The 17,664-nt window shown below is 47.3% G+C and overlaps 6 protein-coding genes across 6 annotated transcripts; 2 read left to right on the top strand and 4 right to left on the bottom strand.

The window, feature by feature from the left end:
• Positions 1–2,143: 2,143 nt before the first annotated feature.
• Positions 2,144–7,078, bottom strand: AGABI2DRAFT_225120 (hypothetical protein). Its single transcript, XM_006463315.1, has 23 exons — positions 6,958–7,078; positions 6,863–6,905; positions 6,704–6,810; positions 6,617–6,641; positions 6,523–6,561; positions 6,435–6,470; positions 6,326–6,388; positions 6,194–6,277; positions 6,086–6,140; positions 5,902–6,035; positions 5,696–5,843; positions 5,604–5,645; positions 5,535–5,551; positions 5,464–5,469; positions 5,132–5,411; positions 4,997–5,077; positions 4,924–4,946; positions 4,766–4,873; positions 4,678–4,716; positions 4,496–4,629; positions 2,765–4,426; positions 2,638–2,695; positions 2,144–2,579 (listed from the first exon to the last, which is right to left on the bottom strand). The coding sequence occupies exons 1-21, from the start codon at positions 7,059–7,061 to the stop codon at positions 3,574–3,576; spliced, it is 2,421 nt and encodes an 806-aa protein (XP_006463378.1). The 5' UTR covers positions 7,062–7,078; the 3' UTR covers positions 2,144–2,579; positions 2,638–2,695; positions 2,765–3,573.
• Positions 7,079–7,170: 92 nt separating this feature from the next.
• Positions 7,171–8,878, top strand: AGABI2DRAFT_186975 (hypothetical protein). Its single transcript, XM_006463314.1, has 3 exons — positions 7,171–7,419; positions 7,483–8,361; positions 8,416–8,878. The coding sequence occupies exons 1-3, from the start codon at positions 7,228–7,230 to the stop codon at positions 8,785–8,787; spliced, it is 1,443 nt and encodes a 480-aa protein (XP_006463377.1). The 5' UTR covers positions 7,171–7,227; the 3' UTR covers positions 8,788–8,878.
• Positions 8,879–8,959: 81 nt separating this feature from the next.
• AGABI2DRAFT_194217 (hypothetical protein) lies at positions 8,960–9,217 on the bottom strand (the record flags this gene model as incomplete). Its single annotated transcript, XM_006463313.1, has 1 exon — positions 8,960–9,217. A coding segment is annotated over exon 1 (165 nt), but the record flags the coding sequence as incomplete, so codon positions are not given.
• An 894-nt stretch (positions 9,218–10,111) lies between these two features.
• On the bottom strand, positions 10,112–11,760 carry AGABI2DRAFT_194216 (hypothetical protein). The gene is made up of 8 exons (XM_006463312.1): positions 11,617–11,760; positions 11,371–11,564; positions 11,256–11,316; positions 10,878–11,200; positions 10,568–10,828; positions 10,396–10,461; positions 10,274–10,334; positions 10,112–10,211 (listed from the first exon to the last, which is right to left on the bottom strand). The coding sequence occupies exons 1-8, from the start codon at positions 11,717–11,719 to the stop codon at positions 10,126–10,128; spliced, it is 1,155 nt and encodes a 384-aa protein (XP_006463375.1). The 5' UTR covers positions 11,720–11,760; the 3' UTR covers positions 10,112–10,125.
• Positions 11,761–13,660: 1,900 nt separating this feature from the next.
• AGABI2DRAFT_194214 (hypothetical protein) lies at positions 13,661–14,883 on the top strand. Its single transcript, XM_006463311.1, has 4 exons — positions 13,661–13,750; positions 13,801–13,968; positions 14,035–14,516; positions 14,572–14,883. The coding sequence occupies exons 2-4, from the start codon at positions 13,845–13,847 to the stop codon at positions 14,761–14,763; spliced, it is 798 nt and encodes a 265-aa protein (XP_006463374.1). The 5' UTR covers positions 13,661–13,750; positions 13,801–13,844; the 3' UTR covers positions 14,764–14,883.
• On the bottom strand, positions 14,855–16,480 carry AGABI2DRAFT_194213 (hypothetical protein). The gene is made up of 6 exons (XM_006463310.1): positions 16,172–16,480; positions 15,996–16,112; positions 15,460–15,936; positions 15,319–15,404; positions 15,071–15,267; positions 14,855–15,014 (listed from the first exon to the last, which is right to left on the bottom strand). Exons 1-6 carry the CDS (start codon positions 16,444–16,446, stop codon positions 14,865–14,867), a joined length of 1,302 nt encoding a protein of 433 aa, XP_006463373.1. The 5' UTR covers positions 16,447–16,480; the 3' UTR covers positions 14,855–14,864.
• Positions 16,481–17,664: the final 1,184 nt, after the last annotated feature.

Below are 17,664 nucleotides of genomic sequence, written 5' to 3'. Positions count from 1 at the left end.
TTTACCGGCTACTACATTTACCCATGGAGTTGCGACCCGGACGGATCAAACACGCCTCGAGGCGCCCCGTCTTCCATTCCCGATCCTTTCCACGAAATAACCACAGTGACGTGTTCAAGCCATTTCTATGTCATACAATGATTCTGGATGAAGCAAAATGTTCACTACCGCACGGAGTCGATGTTTGACTTCATAATTTTATCCTATGTGCTCGGGACGAGAATGAAGATGCAATACCAAAGGGTTGATCGATGATCGAGGGGATGATGAAAGTCAGAACGAAAGGCAGAACAAGCCGGGATCATTGAATACCCACGGCTATACACTTCAACCGACGTCACAGAGATTGCGCGCCACTTACGAAACGGCTACCCCCTATACTCCCAAAGATGACCAGAACTTTCTGTTACTGGATGGTTATCTAGGAGACAGATAGGGTACGGTGTCCTTTTGCCTGTGGTATCGGCATCGATTCGAAGTTGCAACGTTTGCGAACACCACGGAGAATCGTGGATTCGAGTTGCCCCTGGTTCTCAATTCTGAATCGTGTGCTGATGTTCCCCCCAGGCACACTCCTTATCTTAACTTATTTGTATTGTTAAGCGACATCGCCGGAATCAGGTTTAATACGCATAGGGTTCATAGTATGCTGGGCAGTTAACAGCGCTGAGCCTGGTCCATGAGTTTCGGACCCTGTCGGAGGTCTGGGGAAAGGACTATCTCCAAGGTTGAACGATTTGCGGAAATACACAAGATGATCGTCCTCTGATTAAAAATCACAAAAAGTCACATCAACGTAACCCTCAATCATATATATGATAGGCATGTCCTATTGTCATGCAATTAAACCGTCGGGAAGATGTAGTGCAGTCTCGTAGAATGCAATGACGAAGGCAATGACCGACTGCAGTGGAGATAATCCTTTACATGTTACCGAAAACAGGGCCTCGAGGTGCTGCGAGTCGTCATAGCGTCATTTTCACGATGTATGAAAAACACGAGGCGTATTCCTCTCATGGTTTTGTGGTTCGACTACTAGTACCGATATGTGACGTGGAGCGGTGGCTTCGTTTCCAAGCTATACTTATTCGTGTCAACCGTAAGCTCCGTCGCAAAGATTCATGGTCGTCAGCCAGAGTCCGATGAAACAGATCTTAAAGTATGATTGAAGGTCCAATAGGGTCTGCTCAATGCTGGCATGCTGCGATCTTGAACCCCGCAGTTTTTGGCTGATAAAGTCGCAACGGTGTCCATACCCTGGAAACAGAATGGTGGTGAGTTGTGAGATGGAAACCACTGGCACAGGGATCTGAACAGGGCTCAAGTTCTCAAGTCTCCTGAAGTCTTGACTTACTATTAGATTAGAAAGAAGTTGCGGACACACAGGAGAACCGACAAACACACACACAGAAGTCAGAAAGGGTGATAATCATGATCCTCGGGCAAGCGTTCGAGCGAAGTAATTAGTTGGCCGGAAACGGATACTAGGAAAGGGATTCTGGAGTTTTTGTTTGCATCATCAACCGAAGATGTCGCTTATCATCTCGTCGCTCGATCTCGAGTCGTAAAACTATCGGTGGAATGCCGGAGGCTAAGGGGTTCCGGAAAGTTCTCGATAGTACACATTCAGTAACATTGATACGTTGGGGAAGACGTTACAACTACGTGTTATTGGAGATCTTCTCCGAGTCTGGGGGCCGCCGGAGCATTGATGAATTGGTGGAATATGATCAATGAGTTTCAGGGAGTTAGTGTGGGACAAACTTATCTTCCCAAGACAGACGTCCATAATTATAATGATTGGTGCAGATAGACATATACATAGAACAGCTAACAGTGGAGCTCGGAAGTGGATCAAACCGAAGAATTGAATCAAAATTACATCAAACTCACAACAAAAGAGAAAAAAACGCAAGATTGACTAGCACTAGTCAGTCCTAGCGCTCTATCCAGGCAGAGGGTCGTATATATAGAAATGCTTATCTAGTTCGGGACAGGGGGCTTTAGAGAGACGAGAAGAAACGAGAAGAGGGTTGCGTTTAGGATATTGCAAGATCAGATCTGTGACAACATCACGAAATTAGCATCAAACCTGTAGGCCTAAACGCTATAAATCAACCCGCCCCGCCTTCTCTCCTTTCCCAACCTCCACCAAATCCAATGTCCATCCTTCGTCGTTCTCGCACTCGCAGCCTCTCCTCCTCCAACAAACAACCCAAACCACCCGCTCTTCAACCCGCACCCACCCACTCCTCCACCGCATCCAATGACTCTTCCAAGAGCTCGAGCTCGAACCACCTCTCCATGGCCGCTATAGCCGACATGTTCATTAAACTTCGGCATCTCCAACGTCGGTCAAAGGCTTCAAACAGCATTGCCTGTTCTTCTGGTGCCAAACCTCTAACACATCCTCACACCCGCGTCAACGCCCAAACGCAACCTAAAGCTTTCTGCATGCATGCGGATACTTATGTATGCGCTGGAAGTGGAGGTGTGGATGCCGTGCCCCTACTTCGAGCAACAAGGACCGTCTTGGTACAGGAAGCATCAAGAATTGGGGCTACTCTTGCACAAGAACGGTAAGCTCCCTACTCTCTTTCCCGAAAGTTTTTCTTTTTCTAAAACAAAATTCATTAGTTGGTCCTACGTTATCAGCCAACCCAAACATCGACCAAATGGACAATATAAAGTTCACGTATGTGTTCTTTTTCCCGCTCTTTACATAAAAAACAATTAATCTAACCACATTCGTGCATGAAAACAGGTTCAATATTCAGCCGCCCTAGTCGATGCCGACTGTCGAGAAGTTCTACAACCAGTAGCCATGGACAAGATCCGACGTATTCCAGGACTCATGACCGTCATCAGTCGCAACGGCGACTAGACTCTCTCCCATTCCTCCCGTCATTCATTCTCTACTAGTCAAAATACCCAACCACCCTCGCTAATCCTTGCCCATCAATCACATCAACCGGCAAACATCAAAACAACGTAAACCGACCGGTTCAAGATATCATTTACGCGACTTGTCTCCACAAACGCCAAGTTCTACATAATATCACCATACCACTTACATGTTGGCTGCATTCTCTTGCTGTAACGAGCGGCCCAGCCCTGGATTATACCTGTCCAGTTACCAGAAAACCGGACTGCAAAATCCAAATGAGGAAGGCACTCTTCCCAAGCATTCTCTGTACTCCTATAGCGCTTTCATCATGCTTACCATTCCTTCGGGTCGATAAACCAATCAATCAGTTTTAGGACTTCATTTGTAACATTAGACCTGACACTTCGCAAATAGCCATCACTGCATTACTTTCTGCGTTTCACCTGTCATCGTTGCCCTTTCGGACGCTTTCTCTCGATTCACAAGTAATCTTCTTCCCTCATTAAAGTTTAATACCCTCGCAATTTTAGTTGCTTCCGTAGTACATATATTACCACTCTTTAATGGAATATTGGACTAGCAGATAAAGAATCACTTTGCATTCAACACTTCTACACCATACATACGTATACACAAAATACATGATTATACACCTTAATATTGCACTTTGCGTTGTCTTTCGATAATTACCAGCCGGGTGGCCTCTGGTGGTGATGTTCATGTGGATGATGATGTCCTTGCGGTTGGTTAGGGACTCCATAGGGTGATGAGCCGCCGAGCGGTTCAACCGACGGGAAACCAAAAGGTGGTGGTGGTTGACCGCCAACCGCACCTCCAAACGGTTCTGGAGGCCCACCAGGCGCAGAGGGGAAACCAAATCCACCTCCAGCTTCCCCGGGGAACGAAGGGGGTGGTGCACTAGCAGGGGGGTAACTTGGCGTACCGTACGCAGACATAACAGGTGCCGAGCCTGGGAAGCCAGGGAATGAAGACGCGGGAGGCGCAGGGGGCGCGTTGTACGACTGTGGAGGAGGGGAAACATAGGAAGGTGCATATCCAGCGCGCTGTGGCGGCTGCCGTGGCTCAGATGGCGGAGGATACGGATTATGATGCGTGTGGGCATCCGAATAGGATGAAGTTGGCGGAGGACCTGTGTGAGAAGGGTACCCGCCTGATGCACCACTATACGAGCTAGGCGGAAGACCCCCTGCGCTAGATGGCGGAAACTCTCTCTGTCCAGGTTTCACCTTGCCAAATCCAGTAGCACTGAAGACTGTCTGCGCTCCGGGAATGTTCTGCGCGTATCCAGCAATAGTATGTTGGACTCCGACTCCTTGGGTCTGTGCATACGAGCCCTGTGCGGGGGCCGCACCACCTTCCCCTGCAGCGCGAACATTCTGGTGTTCTCTCACCGAATTCTTGTCGAGACGGCTTAAAACACTGCGCTGCTTCTTCCCAAGACCTTGCACCCATTCATTCACTGTTTGGAGCATGGCACGTTGGATCTTTGAGTTGGAATTGTGAAAGTCGGGGTGGAACCTTGAATAATGCAAAAATGACGTCAGGCAAGGACTCTCGTAGCCATCGGCAATAGGCAATACTACATACAAACATTGGAGGATGTCTTCAGTGATTGCGTGGACGTTCTCCGAATTATTGTCCCAAGCCTTCACCACAAGTCCGACAGTGTGCTGTACTATTACTCTGCCGACTCTACCAGCGGGTTCATTTAGAATTAAATTCTATGCCACTGTCAGCCCTATTCGGTGGCATGCAAAAATTGAACTGACAAAATGATCTTTGCTCAGGAAAGAATGCGTCGGATCGGACTACGCTGATTGTGAGTTTGATAACATCTCAAAAATATGCACAACGTACGGCACGAGGATCGTTAAAAACTTCATACTGATCATGGGTATCGATGATCTCTCCTGAAGCTGCTGACAAGCTGGTGGTGGCCGTTTTCAATATAGGTTTCAGGAAGGGCTGAATTTCGGAATCAGAGCTAATAAATTGGTGATCGGTGATTGCCATACCTCGAGAGTCGTAAAGACAAAGACTGAAAGATCATTCGAACTAGGTTCAGGAATAAATGATAGAGCGACCCACCAGATATCCCATCTTGTATTTTTTCGATCAAGGGTCCTAATCCAGGAATCTTCTCAATTGTTTTCGAAATCTTTTTCACGACTAAAAAACTTTTCGTGAGTTTTTTTTGCCTATTTCACGTCGTCGAATGCCTACCTGAATCTCTGAATGTCAATACTTGCCAGAGTACGGCGTGCAACTCTTGGGGACTCATATCTTCTGGCCTTTTCCCACCAGCAGCTGGTCCAGCTCGTATCCTTTCGATGGAGTCCATGTCTCTGCTCAAATCCCCCCCAGCACCACCGGGAAGGGAAGTGAACATGCCGCGAAGGGTAGACGCTACATCGTTACCACCTCCAGGGCCCGAGCGAGCGGTGCTCTCGATTGATTTTGATCTGGCGTGATCAAGTTCACGGTTTAAATCCGTCACTGACGCCTGAGGAGTAAGGAATGAGGCCAGTTATGGATCATAAATGTCAATGACTTACTTCACTCTATAATCAACATTAGTCCCACGAGGCTTAAGTGGAAAAGTGTGGATTTGGTGCTAGAAACTTACCAGATGGTCGGTGGCCTCTGTTCCACGTTTAATAAAGTTATGCACTCGGACACAAAAAGACGCACGCACCTCCAAGGAGTGAATGAATGAAATCATTCGATCCAAAAGTTCCTGTGATGAAGTTTAGGATGCCTCAAATACAAGGTCGAAGACAGGCAGACCAGTGACAATTGGAGCGACCCATTTGCCGTTCGGAGCTTGTATTCTGACATTGTCACCGACATGAACGAACACATGCTGATGGCCCATAGAAACGAGAGCCAGCTCGCAAAAATTGGAATGGGCAGGAAAATCTTCTAGAGTGTGCATCTAGGTGAATGTCGACGTGAGCATACGCACGAGCAGCTGTAGGGTGAAGAGTAGTCACAAGCTGACCGAGAAGTCTGTATGCTTCATATTCATCTTGTTTCCTGCTTTGCGAACGATGAAGGCGACCGAGATGAATGCAGCGTTCAAGGGTACGTCGAACAAGGGCTTTGGAAGTATCCCAAGAACCATTTTCTGCAATGACGTGAATCAAAGTTGCAGGAAACGCGAGAACATCAAGATACCATTAGCAATGTAATTCTTCATACCAGTGCGAGGATCGATTTCAAGCTCGCGCGGCTGTACAAGAGGTTAAGTACAGAACTGTCATGCATATACTCGAGGCGACGCACGTCGACGGGGCCTCGGAGGCCTGGATGGTATCTCCTCGCATCTTCACCTTCACCGTAGCCCTTTGGGTTGTCAATGTGCTCAGTCTGTGTGGTATTGAGCATGGAAACGCAGATAAGTGTCAACAGGCGCACCGGAAGATAGCAACCCAATCGCTCGGGGGTCACTTCGAACTCGTGAGTCGCATAACCGTGAGCCTGAGCTAGTCAGATGAGAGTCAAGAGAATACTGTTGCGGGCGTACAAGGAAGCCAAGGACCATGCACAGGTTGATGATTGTCTGACTGAAAGTCAACAAACAGCGCAAAGAAGATATAACGAGGGGAACAGACCTGCATAGGAATCTTTTTGAGTGACGCTATGTCGACAGCCTGCGCATACAATAAGTGATCTGTGACGTAAATGACATCTGCATAGATGGCTCACCTGACTGTAATCGCGAAGCCAGTTCCTGAAGGTAAAGAGCGATCGAGAAGATAAGATACAGTCAAGGTTAAAGAGGAGAGATCGCACCCAAAGTAGACGCGCTTGATATCAAGACCGTTAAATTTGGATCCCTTGCTGACCACTGCCGTGAGGCCGCCCGCTGCGCGCTTGACGATCTCGGCAAGGACATCTTCCTAGATTACGAGTTATTAACTAATGAGAGACCCAGTTGTTGTTGGGACTGACGATATCGCCGTGGCGGAAGGCTTTGCCCTCCATGTAAGCGAACCTGGGGCGTAATGAGATCATTTCTTGGCGCACGAGGTGAGGAGGAGGCTTACGAGGGGATGTTTCCGGCGCCAAAGGCATAGACGCCATTGCCGGAGAGGCAGAAGGCAAAGAGAACAAAGAGCAGCAAGAAGATGGTGGTGGGAGGCACGGCCATCGCTGGAAGGATGGAGGCGATGCTGGGCGGGGAGATGGAGACCCGGAAGATGCCGGATGATTGCGTAACATAATTTTTTGCGGAGAGCGAGGTTGGCGACTCGTCTCACCTGCACGCCTCGCTGGCTCTTTCTTTATTTCCTTTTAATCTTGTCAGTCCCCACAACATGTCTTCGTCAATCCCCTCGTCCACCATCCACCAAAACGTCGTTCCTTCCGAAGTCGGGTGGCAGTTTGTTCCCCAGTACTATACCTTTGTCAACAAACAGCCCAATCGTCTCCACTGCTTCTACACCAAATCCTCCACCTTTGTTCACGGCAACGAAGGCGAGGAGAGCAAACCTTGCTATGGCCAACACGTCAGTTCTCTTTCCTTTGCCACTGCTTCTGTGTTTTCAACAGTGTTGCTGACCAATCAACAGGAAATCCACGAGAAAATCACTTCTATCGGTTTCCAAGATTGCAAGGTCTTCATTCATTCTGTAGATGCACAGGCTTCGGCCAACGGTGGTATCATCATCCAGGTGATCGGTGAGATGTCAAATCGCGGAGAGGCCTGGCGGAAATTTGTCCAGACTTTTTTCCTTGCCGAGCAACCCAATGGCTACTTCGTGCTCAATGACATCTTCCGGTTCCTGAAGGAGGAATCTGTCGAGGCCGATGACGACGTCGACGAGACTGCTGAGCCTGAGGTTGCACCCGTTGAGATGGCTCCTGCCCCCGTTCCCGAGGCACCCCAGCCTCCGGTCCGTGAGCCCACGCCGCCACCGGCCGTCGCCGCTCCTTCTCCCGTTCCTTCCTTCCCTGCTGAAGAGGCTCCCACTAATGATATTCCCGAACCCACGCCTCAGCCTCCGACCCCAGCACCGGAACCTCAGCCTGCTCCTGCTGTCGTCACTCCTCAAACTAACGGTCTTCCCGCTGTCCCTGAGCCCGAGAAGCCTGTTCCTTCCGCTGCTCCTGCCGTCGACAAATCACCTGCCCCCACGCCCGCTCCTCAACCTCCTGCCCCCATTCCCGCTGTTGCTGCTCCCCAACACCCTGCTGTCGCACCCCCTCCTTCCCAACCTTCTGCTCCTCGATCCTGGGCTACCCTCGCTGCTACAAATCCAAAGAAGTGGGGTTCCGCTGTTGCTCAGGAATCGCGAGGAACTACGGAGACCCCTGTAAGCCCTGTACCTAGTAGTGGCACCCAAACTCCTGCCGCACCCGCTCCCGCTCCTCGTGGACCTCCCAACAGTTCTGAACACCCTGCCATGCAAGCCGCTCAAAACGTCAATACCCCGCAATGCTTCATTAAGGTATGCCGTCCTTCAATTAGTATTTCACTGAATCTTACTCAATTCAATTATCAGGGTGTCGTAGATCAGGTCACACAGCCAGCGCTTAACAGTGTTTTGAGTTCGAGGTTCGGTCCCATCAAAGAGCTCGAGGTCGTCCGGTCAAAGGCATGCGCCTTTATCGAGTTCACCACTATTGACTCTGCCAGGCGTGCCATCACCGCCAGTTTGAATCGTAACCAAGGTGGTGAAGGTGGTGTTTATATTGAATATGAAGGTGGCTCTCAGCGGATCTTTATTGAGACAAAGAAGGAACGTGGGGATAGGCCGGCGCCTCGTCCGCGTGGAGGTGCTCCTGCTGTGAATGGTGAAGGACGAGGACAAGGTGGTTATCGTGGACGAGGTGGTTCTGGTAGAGGCGGTCGTGGTGGACCACCTGGTAAATGAAAACGTTTTGGTGGCTTGACGAGTCACATGGGGGAGAACCTGACAGTTTGAGGAAAGCTGTTTGGGCGACTCTTCGGATGGAGGGTGGAGATTTTTTTTTTCTTTTCATTTTCACTTTTTCTTTCAATTTTTGGTAGATGTGGGGTATGAGATGGTGGTTTTTTCTTCTTCTTCAGACTGACAGATGGTAGTAGATGCATGCACGTCCGGGAGTGGATAAGTGAGGGAAAGGGGGTTTGTTCACTTTGTATAGTGATTGCTGACCGTTGTCGTTGGGGTTCTCCTATCAAAAAGTATTCCATGTACGCTGTCCGTTTCTTCACACGCATTATATACATCTGTACGTCCGTTCACGACTTTTACTTCTCTCATCTTTTTGTTTTTTCTTCTTTTTTTTCATGTCCTTCCTTCATTTCTCTGGGGACCGTGCGCATACGCCCCTTGTCATTTTTAGTAGTTTGATCTTTTTCTTTTCTTTCTTTCTTTCTTTCTTTTTCTTTTTTTGCTTTCTACCCCCCAGTCTTCCCAATTTCAATTTCCAATTTTTTTCAAATGGCCGTTGTTGTCGTTTTTGGGCTGATTTTTTTGTTTGTTCTCTCCTTCCTTTTTTTTGGTCTTTTTTTTGCGATCATGCTCTTCCATATGCATAGCCATGCCGACTCTATGATATCTGCATTACATACCTAAAACCAAAAAATCAATGATAAACTTCATTCAACCTCTTATAAATGAAACGCAATCAAGTAAGCAGCAATAACAACAATGAATTGGATTTTTCCTTGATTGTATGTACGTTTGAGTGGTGAGATCAACAACACCAATAAGTTACTACCCTTGAGGAAACAACGAAGAAATGAAAAACAACAAAAAATATGTTTGACAGGATCAACCCTTTATCTCAAGTTTCATCAAAACACGTCACCAGAATACAAAACCAGACCAAAGAAAAATAAACGCGAAAACCAAAATGACAGCTGGAGAGAAAGGAAGGGAAACGGGAAAAAAAAAAGGTTTTTTGCTTCATATATGTCCATGCGTTCCAGGGATCATCGCAAAACAGACAGCTACATCTATAAGAAAAAGAACCATGCATCTCATCCCAATCCAACAAAAAAAGAAAAGAAAAGAATAGAACAAAACTCGTTTCAACATAAGCAATAAGTGAGCGCACAATACATGTCACAACGGAGAAAAAAAGAAATCCCAAAAAGTTTTGGATTCGAATGATGTCCGAAGCGTATTATGCGCACAAATCGTAGAGTATTGATACAGAAAGGCAACTAACGTTCGAGGATATTGTGCAGTTGCATTTGTAAATTGTATGACGAGGTGGATTTTTCATACGATGGGTGCGGGTTGGAAAGACATGATTTCTTCATAAAGAAGTTCTTTCAACTGTTCCCTGCTGATATCATCTTTGTGCACTGCATATAAGACGATGGTTAATCATTAATCATTTGTTTGAGCTTGGACATGCGTCACGTACAATCAAAGTCAAAAAATTCGGGATCAAGAGGAGGTGCAACGGGTTCATCATCAGGATCATGCTAGATTGGAATTTTCGTGATGAGCACAAGATGAAACATAAGCGGCGGAACATGAACACACATAAGCCTCTAAATATGGGTGCGCTAGTGCATCTTCAACGGTAATGCGTTTCTTCGGATCGAATGTCTGTGATAGAGATTACATGAGTAAGGATTGTCATACGGACGGTTCACCGAAAACATCAGAATCTGATGCACGACGGCTGCCGACGAAGAAGCGAGAGAAGACTCACCAATGTCTTCGTTAAAAAGTCGATCGCTAATGGGTTGGCATTCGGGAAAATGGTAGCGAATGATTTCTTTTTGCGGAATGGAAGAGCGCGAATATAATCACGAGATCTACGTGTCGTGATCGCATAGAACTCATCCAAAGTGGGTGTACCCAAGACGTCGAGGATCAACGTCAATTGGTGGTGGTAGTCCCGTCCGGGGAAGAGAGGTTTGCCAGAGAGCATCTCGGCTAAAATGCAGCCTACAGACCATACGTCGATGGCCTAAAAGAAGTGTCAATAATGATAGCACGAAACAACGACATGCACTAACCTTGGTGTATTGTTTGAATGTAAGCATAATCTCGGGTGCCCGATACCAGCGCGTTGCAACGTATTCGGTCATGAAGCCCGTTTCTGTGCCAGAGGGTTCCGCGGTTTTGACTGATCTGGCAAGACCAAAATCACAGACTTTCAAATCACAGTTGGCATTCAGGAGAAGGTTTGACGGTTTGAGATCACGATGAATAACATCTGCCGAATGGAGCGCTTTCAGTGCGCGCAACGTCTGGTAGATGAAGTATTGAGCATGATCATCTGATAGGTCCTGTGTTCGAATGACACGATGCATGTCGGTCTCCATCAACTCCTGGATCACTATGGCGGACTGTTGTCAGATAGTGATATTGGCCGTATTGATAGGAGGACATACAATACACCTCTTTGAAGGCTTCTATAGAGGGCGGCTTGATGATATCAAGGATAGAAATGATCTACGTGCAAAGCATTGGTCACTGTGAAACACGGTGCAAAAGAGGGTGACTGACATTCTCGCTCACGCCTGATTCACTCAGGAATTTGAGAAGCTTAAGCTCCCGCAAGGTGCGTAAGCAGAACATAGAGTGATCAAACGGCGCAATCTTCTTGATGGCAACCTTGCGACCACTGGGCCGGTGTACGGCAGAACAGACAATACCGTAGGCTCCTTCACCCACGACATCAAGGACCTGGTATTGGGTACCTACGTGTTGTTCAGCGCGAACCAGAGACGAAGAGGTTCAAAAGAAGCTTACCAACGTTGAACCTGACTTTACGAGGCGCAGGCTGAGCAGCAGAGGCAGCGTGTGTGTGGCCCCTGGTCTGGCGTTGGGCTTGGTTGGAGGTCGTATCTGGCATGGCAGAGGACGAAAGGAGAGTGAAAGGGAGAAAGATGGTGCAGAAGGAGAAGAAATACGGGCGAGGACAATAGACAGATGGCCAAGAACAAAAGTTTATGTACCTTATGCCGTAAGAATACACGCTGAACAGATTAGGAACAACATACCCGACCGGGCGTCTTTCCACGCTCGCCCGGCCACTCCAATCATCATTGAGCCCAGTGCCCATAGCAACCTGTTCTCGTCGCCAAGGGCCTCATAATCCAACTGTCTTAAAACCCCTTAGCTTGCCTTTCTGTCTTATTGTCTGGCGATTGGCGCTCCTCGAGCTGCCCTTGGTAGACACTCGCTACTTACTGACCCTGCTGCTATTGTACTCGCCAACAAGGTTGCATTGTTCCTACTTTACGGCTATGTTGTGCACGCGGTATATTATTGACTTGTGATCTGACCAATGGCCACAGCCCTGCTTTGAAATCTCACATGCCTTGATGGAGGAGGCTAAACGTCGGAATCTTGTCTCGGTGCCGCCACCAACTGTCGAGCTGCGATGTGCCCGAGATGATCACGATGGAAATGATCATACTCCCAGCTCTCTAGACTCCATACAGTATCTCCCTACAAGGCAAATCTTTCTCAAAACACTCTCTGACAGTTGCTCGACTGCTGCCCCGTTGCTCGCCGACATGTATGTACATACACATTTATATCGACATTTTTACAATGTAATAAATTTCTGTCATGAATACTATGAAACGACTTATGTACTACAGCCCGGTCCTTGGCATCATTCGCAGAGGATATCCCCTGGATCAATGCGGTCTGAAACAAGATCATCCGAAGCTTTTCTTCTCCTCTGACCAGCCTCTGATAATGTCTCCTTGTTCAAACCGGCGCTTGCGCGGGAGATTTTGAGAACGTAAGATATGATCGCGACGCAACATACTCTACACCGAATTATCGCACCGTGAGGTGCTCCCCGCTACCATCTGATGGCCCAGGATCCATGTTCACAACATCACTGGTACCCATAGCAAAGTTTGGGGTTTACAAAAATATTCAAAGGAAGAAGCTAAGAATGATCAAGAGGCTGTTATAAATATTTTTTGAATACCAGGTGTAGAGACGAAGACATCAAGGAATATAATTTCGACCGTCGTTAGTGATGTCCAATGGAGGTGGGATTCCAAGGCGATCGCCAGGGTAAATAAAGCCCAGCAATATACTCTCTGTTGAGACCTCCATTATGAGTTGTGTTCAAAAGACATCCATACTTCACTGCCTTTGCTGTGAGGAATGATGCGCAAAGGTTCACAACGGCGCCATCCATGGGTACTCGATATACACTCCTCATCACGAATCATCATCCTTCATTAAAAAGGATCGATGCTCTCGTTGTTGCAGATGGATGAACAAGTGAACAAGTGTTTTCCAACCACGGCAGCGAGATCAAGTCAGGAGGACCCGCCCACCGATAACATCAGAACAGGGAGTCAAAGCAAGAAAATAAACGTGAGCGCACCGTCAGTATCAATGGGCTGCAAAAGATCATCGTAATTGAGTATCTCCTCGTGGTCAACCGGAGTGGGAATCAAGCCTGCACTGGCATTCTGTGTGCAGGCAATGTACCGCAGCCACGGGAATGTGCGAAACAATGTTCTTGGCCGTATGGCGGTCGACGCGAAGATGAGTCCCACCTTTACTCAACTGCTTCGGTGATACAGCGTCCTAAAGTCTTCTCGAATATGTAGAAGCGAGACAAATGTTGACGAACATCCATCGTGAAAGTGAAACGCTTTCAAGAGAGCAAGTCCTGAATTTTGACGACTGAAGACGCAGCCACTGAAACAAGGAAACAAGAACGAGGGCGTGGCCGAGATGCGAGATCTGGATGTGCAGTGATCGTCTCTTGACTGAGTAGGTCCATCGAACATTGTGATCCTGTGAGATCTGTGGCTGTGCAAGAATTGTGACGTGTTATTGGTGCGCCAGCACACAACACTTTCTACCACTTGCGCCCTCCACTCTATCTCTCGTCTCCGTCTACAGGGTACGCAATAGACCTCTCCCCTGCACTTTCTCTTATCTAATGTCCAACAGGGTTTTCTCTGCTCTAGGTCTTTTTAACCAACAACTGTAATACAATGGAGCAACAGCAGAAAGCTCCTGCAGACATCCGAAACGTCGCTCAGTTTCTGCGTAGCGGGGGCTCTGGGATTAAAGTCCGCGTAGGCGCACTCGATGGCAAACGTCTAGACTATTTCAAAGGTACGTATAACCCTTAGGACTCAACACTCAAGCCCCCAACTTTCTAACATCTCTCTTTCTCTCCAGGCAAATCAGCCGTCAAAGCCCTTCTTTCCCCAGCCTATGCCAAACTCAAAAACGTACCAAAAGTCGCTACCGAAACAGAAGCCACAACAATCCTCTCAGCCGTCAACGCCTTCGCATTCTACCTTCGTGTACAACGTGGCGGTCCCACAGGGACTTCCTCATCTTCACCAAAAGCGCTTCAAATTATCCGAGAACAAGTGTTCCGTCCTGATGAATACTATGCGTGGTTCTATGAAGGATCACAATGGACCACATATGCTGGTGGTATTCTAATGGTCGCTATCATGCTCGCTGGAGTCATGTTCCCTCTCTGGCCGTCTATCATGCGTTTGGGTGTCTGGTACCTCAGTATCGGCATGTTGGGTCTCATCGGTCTATTCTTCGCTATCGCCATCGTTCGTTTAATATTCTACATCGTCACCGTTGTTACGGCAAGTCCAGGTATCTGGATATTCCCTCAACTTTTCGCGGATGTAGGCTTTGTGCGTACTTTTTTTGCGTCTATATAGTGCTCGGAAACTAATTCGGTGATATCAGGTCGAATCCTTCATTCCCCTATGGGAGTGGGACGTTCCCAAGAAGAAGTCCAAGAAAAAGAAGGGTGAGAAGAAGGAGAAAGGCAAATCGAAGAACGGTAGTGCATCACCAGCGATTGAAGTTGTCGAATCCTCCGATTCGCAACCTTTCCGTGGCGCTAGGGTTGAAGAAGTACCGGATGAAGACGCATGAAGTGTTCTATCTTGCTTTCGAATACTCATTGGTTTTTTGTGGTATTTCGTCTCTAATAATTATATTCATTACTCCCTGTTTCTACATCTACACCTTTTAATCTATGATGTTTGAGGGGCTGCTGCTGTACGCGAATTAAGATCTTCAATTGCTTGATTAGATGTGTCTACCAGGGACTTGTATCCAATGAGTTTCGCTTGGTTTGCCGCGCGCGCAAAGAGATCTTTAGCTTTGTTGATGTCACCTCCAATCTGAAATCGTCTGTCAGTAGATGCACACTCGCTGAAAACGTAATGTGAAGACTTACTGCTCTTAGAGAAGCCATATTGAATAGCTGAACGGCATATGACACTTCACAGATTCCTATAGGTTCTTTTGAAGCCTTGCGGGTTGTCACGACGACCTCCAAGCCTTTCATGGCCCATTGTTCTGCTTGTTGTACTGTTTCACGCGTCAACTTGTTTCGTACTATCATTTCCGAAATACTCGTCATGAGTTGGGCGCCTAACATAGACTTGATAAGTGAAAACGAGCTGAATAAACGACCGGACTTACCTCGACATTTATCCTCGGGGGTGGATTCTTGTGGGCTCGGGGGTATAAGGATAGAGACAGCTTGAAGCATCAATGGCATGGCATAGCTATAACGCACTGAGTATCCAACAAGGGACCAATACGATAAAAAGTAGTACTCACTCTAGTTTTCCCGCCTTTGAATAGAAGGTACCTAAAGCCTCAAATGGCGCAGCGACATCCACGGTTGACACCCAATCCGGCAGTCCCAACTCAGAAATGATGTTATGGCTATCAGCCTCTTCCTGAGGAGTTCCCTGACCATTCGTAGCCGGAATGACCTTCAACACATTCTGTATCAAAGTCTCCACACCAAATGTCAACCACTTTTCTTGTTCCTCCTTGGGTTTCTCGAGGACGTCACAAAGTTCACCAAGCTTGTATGCTAATGACACTGCGCGCATTTTTTCGGGACCGCTTAGATCTTTGATTCCGGCGTCTTGGATTCGCTTTAGGGCGTCGACGTAGACGTCATAAGCTTCGGATTGTTTGTTGTCGGCTTCGAGAACTTCGCCTAGGCAGATAGCGATACCAGAAGTTTTGAGGTGGGGTTGGGATTTAAAGGATTCGAGGGGGATTGACTTGGCGGTTTCCCATGCTCTGTTGTAATAGCTTTAGGTTCTACACAAGGTCAAAAATACACATATATGTAGGCGTACCGTTGGAAGTAGGCAGCACACATGCTGTAGTCGGGTTTGTATTTCGCCTTGAGGGCCTCGCGTAGGTCACCACGAACTTCTTGTGGCCACATTGTCAATGTGCCGTATAGTTCGTACCTACGACACTCCGCGTTAAATTTCTCGTGAGCAGGTCAATAGAATGAGGAATAACATACACTCCATAACCAGTCGCGGCGATACCAAAAGCGAACAGGGCAGTAAATAAAGGTGACCAAATACCTCCGGAGCGCGGTGGACCACCCTCAGTGCTATATGCCCTTCTGCTACTATAGAGAGAAGTAGAGTTCCGTGGCAGAGTTGTATGTAATGTTGGTTTTGGAGAAGACTGTATCAGCGTGGCTGGTCTGCGCGCTATTGTTGGTAGACGGCCATAAGTTGTATAACCTCTGATGCATGTCTGAACCCGGGGAGTAAGTTTTGTCAAGTTCATGGAAAGAAGTGGAGGGAGGGTCTGGAGAGTTGTTAATTCAAAAATGTTTTGCTATTTTTACCGTGGGATTAATGGACTCGTCCACTTCCAGTCTCGCTTCTATTGGCCAAATTTACAGACTTTGCGATGTTGTATCTTCGAAGCCTTTAAATAATAGGCAGGGCAACATCACTTCACATCGACCGCAATATGGCGGAGAACGTTAATCTTCATATTCCACGAAACGGTTCCTACGCTTTCCCTTGATACCCAACGTTTCGTCCTATCGTTTATCCATTACCGACTCATATGGCTCCGCTATATGACCTATGCTATTTGGGGCAGTGAAATCTTAATCTCCACTTGAACTGACGACCAGAAGATACAATATTGGTTGACAACTCGCCATATCTTTGATAATGAGTGTCACATTTGTTTGTTTCCTGACCTGACTTATATTGGTCATAGGTGAACCTCCCTAGCCTGATCTTTTGCAATGAACGAAAACTCGTTCCTCTATTTCCAGCAGCGTGAGCCTCAAATTTAGATATATAATAATGGCTCGTGGCGAAAAGTCTTTATCGAATACCTGCGGAACGCACATTTCTGGGTGAACCATCACATACCTTCTCATAGCAGAGATGTATGGATGTATTTTTGAGGGTTCGCCGTGTCAGGTATTGCTTTTAGCTTTTTTGACAGCCTTTGTGGACGTTGAATTTGATCGAAAACAAATTTGATACGAACTTGCTTTGACTGAAAGGCCTGTGACCACAATTGAAGAAAGAGCAAAAGTCGAGACGAGTTTTCGATCGGGACTCCTGCGTTCATGAATGTATATAAAAACTCCAAGTCACCCGGAACTCTCACCACGCTTGTCGGTTCTCAAGAAAACCTTACCTACTACCATCATTCCAGCTTCATTCCGGTTGTTTACTGGCCTCGATTGCCCACTGGAGCTCGTACCTCAAACCGGTCCCAACTGTCATATCTATGCACAAACGTGCTAAAGCGGTTCTACGCAATTTATATGGAGGATCGAGTGGTAAAGTAAAACTTGACTTAACTTGACTTGCAGAGTCTGACCGAATATTCCTAAGAGCTGCCAAGAAAAATATTCGATGGCCCATCTCCATACGGAAGACGAAAAAATCACGTCCACAATCGGGTGCACGCGTAGTCGTGCTTTGAATTTTTGGATTGAAAGCGGGCACACGCGTCATTGCGCACGATGATTTT

This window comes from Agaricus bisporus (assembly GCF_000300575.1).
Source record: "Agaricus bisporus var. bisporus H97 unplaced genomic scaffold AGABI2scaffold_8, whole genome shotgun sequence".
In the NCBI taxonomy this organism is placed as follows: domain Eukaryota; kingdom Fungi; phylum Basidiomycota; class Agaricomycetes; order Agaricales; family Agaricaceae; genus Agaricus; species Agaricus bisporus.
Note: the sequence above shows the minus strand (reverse complement) of the source record. Positions and strands in the feature narration are given on the sequence as shown.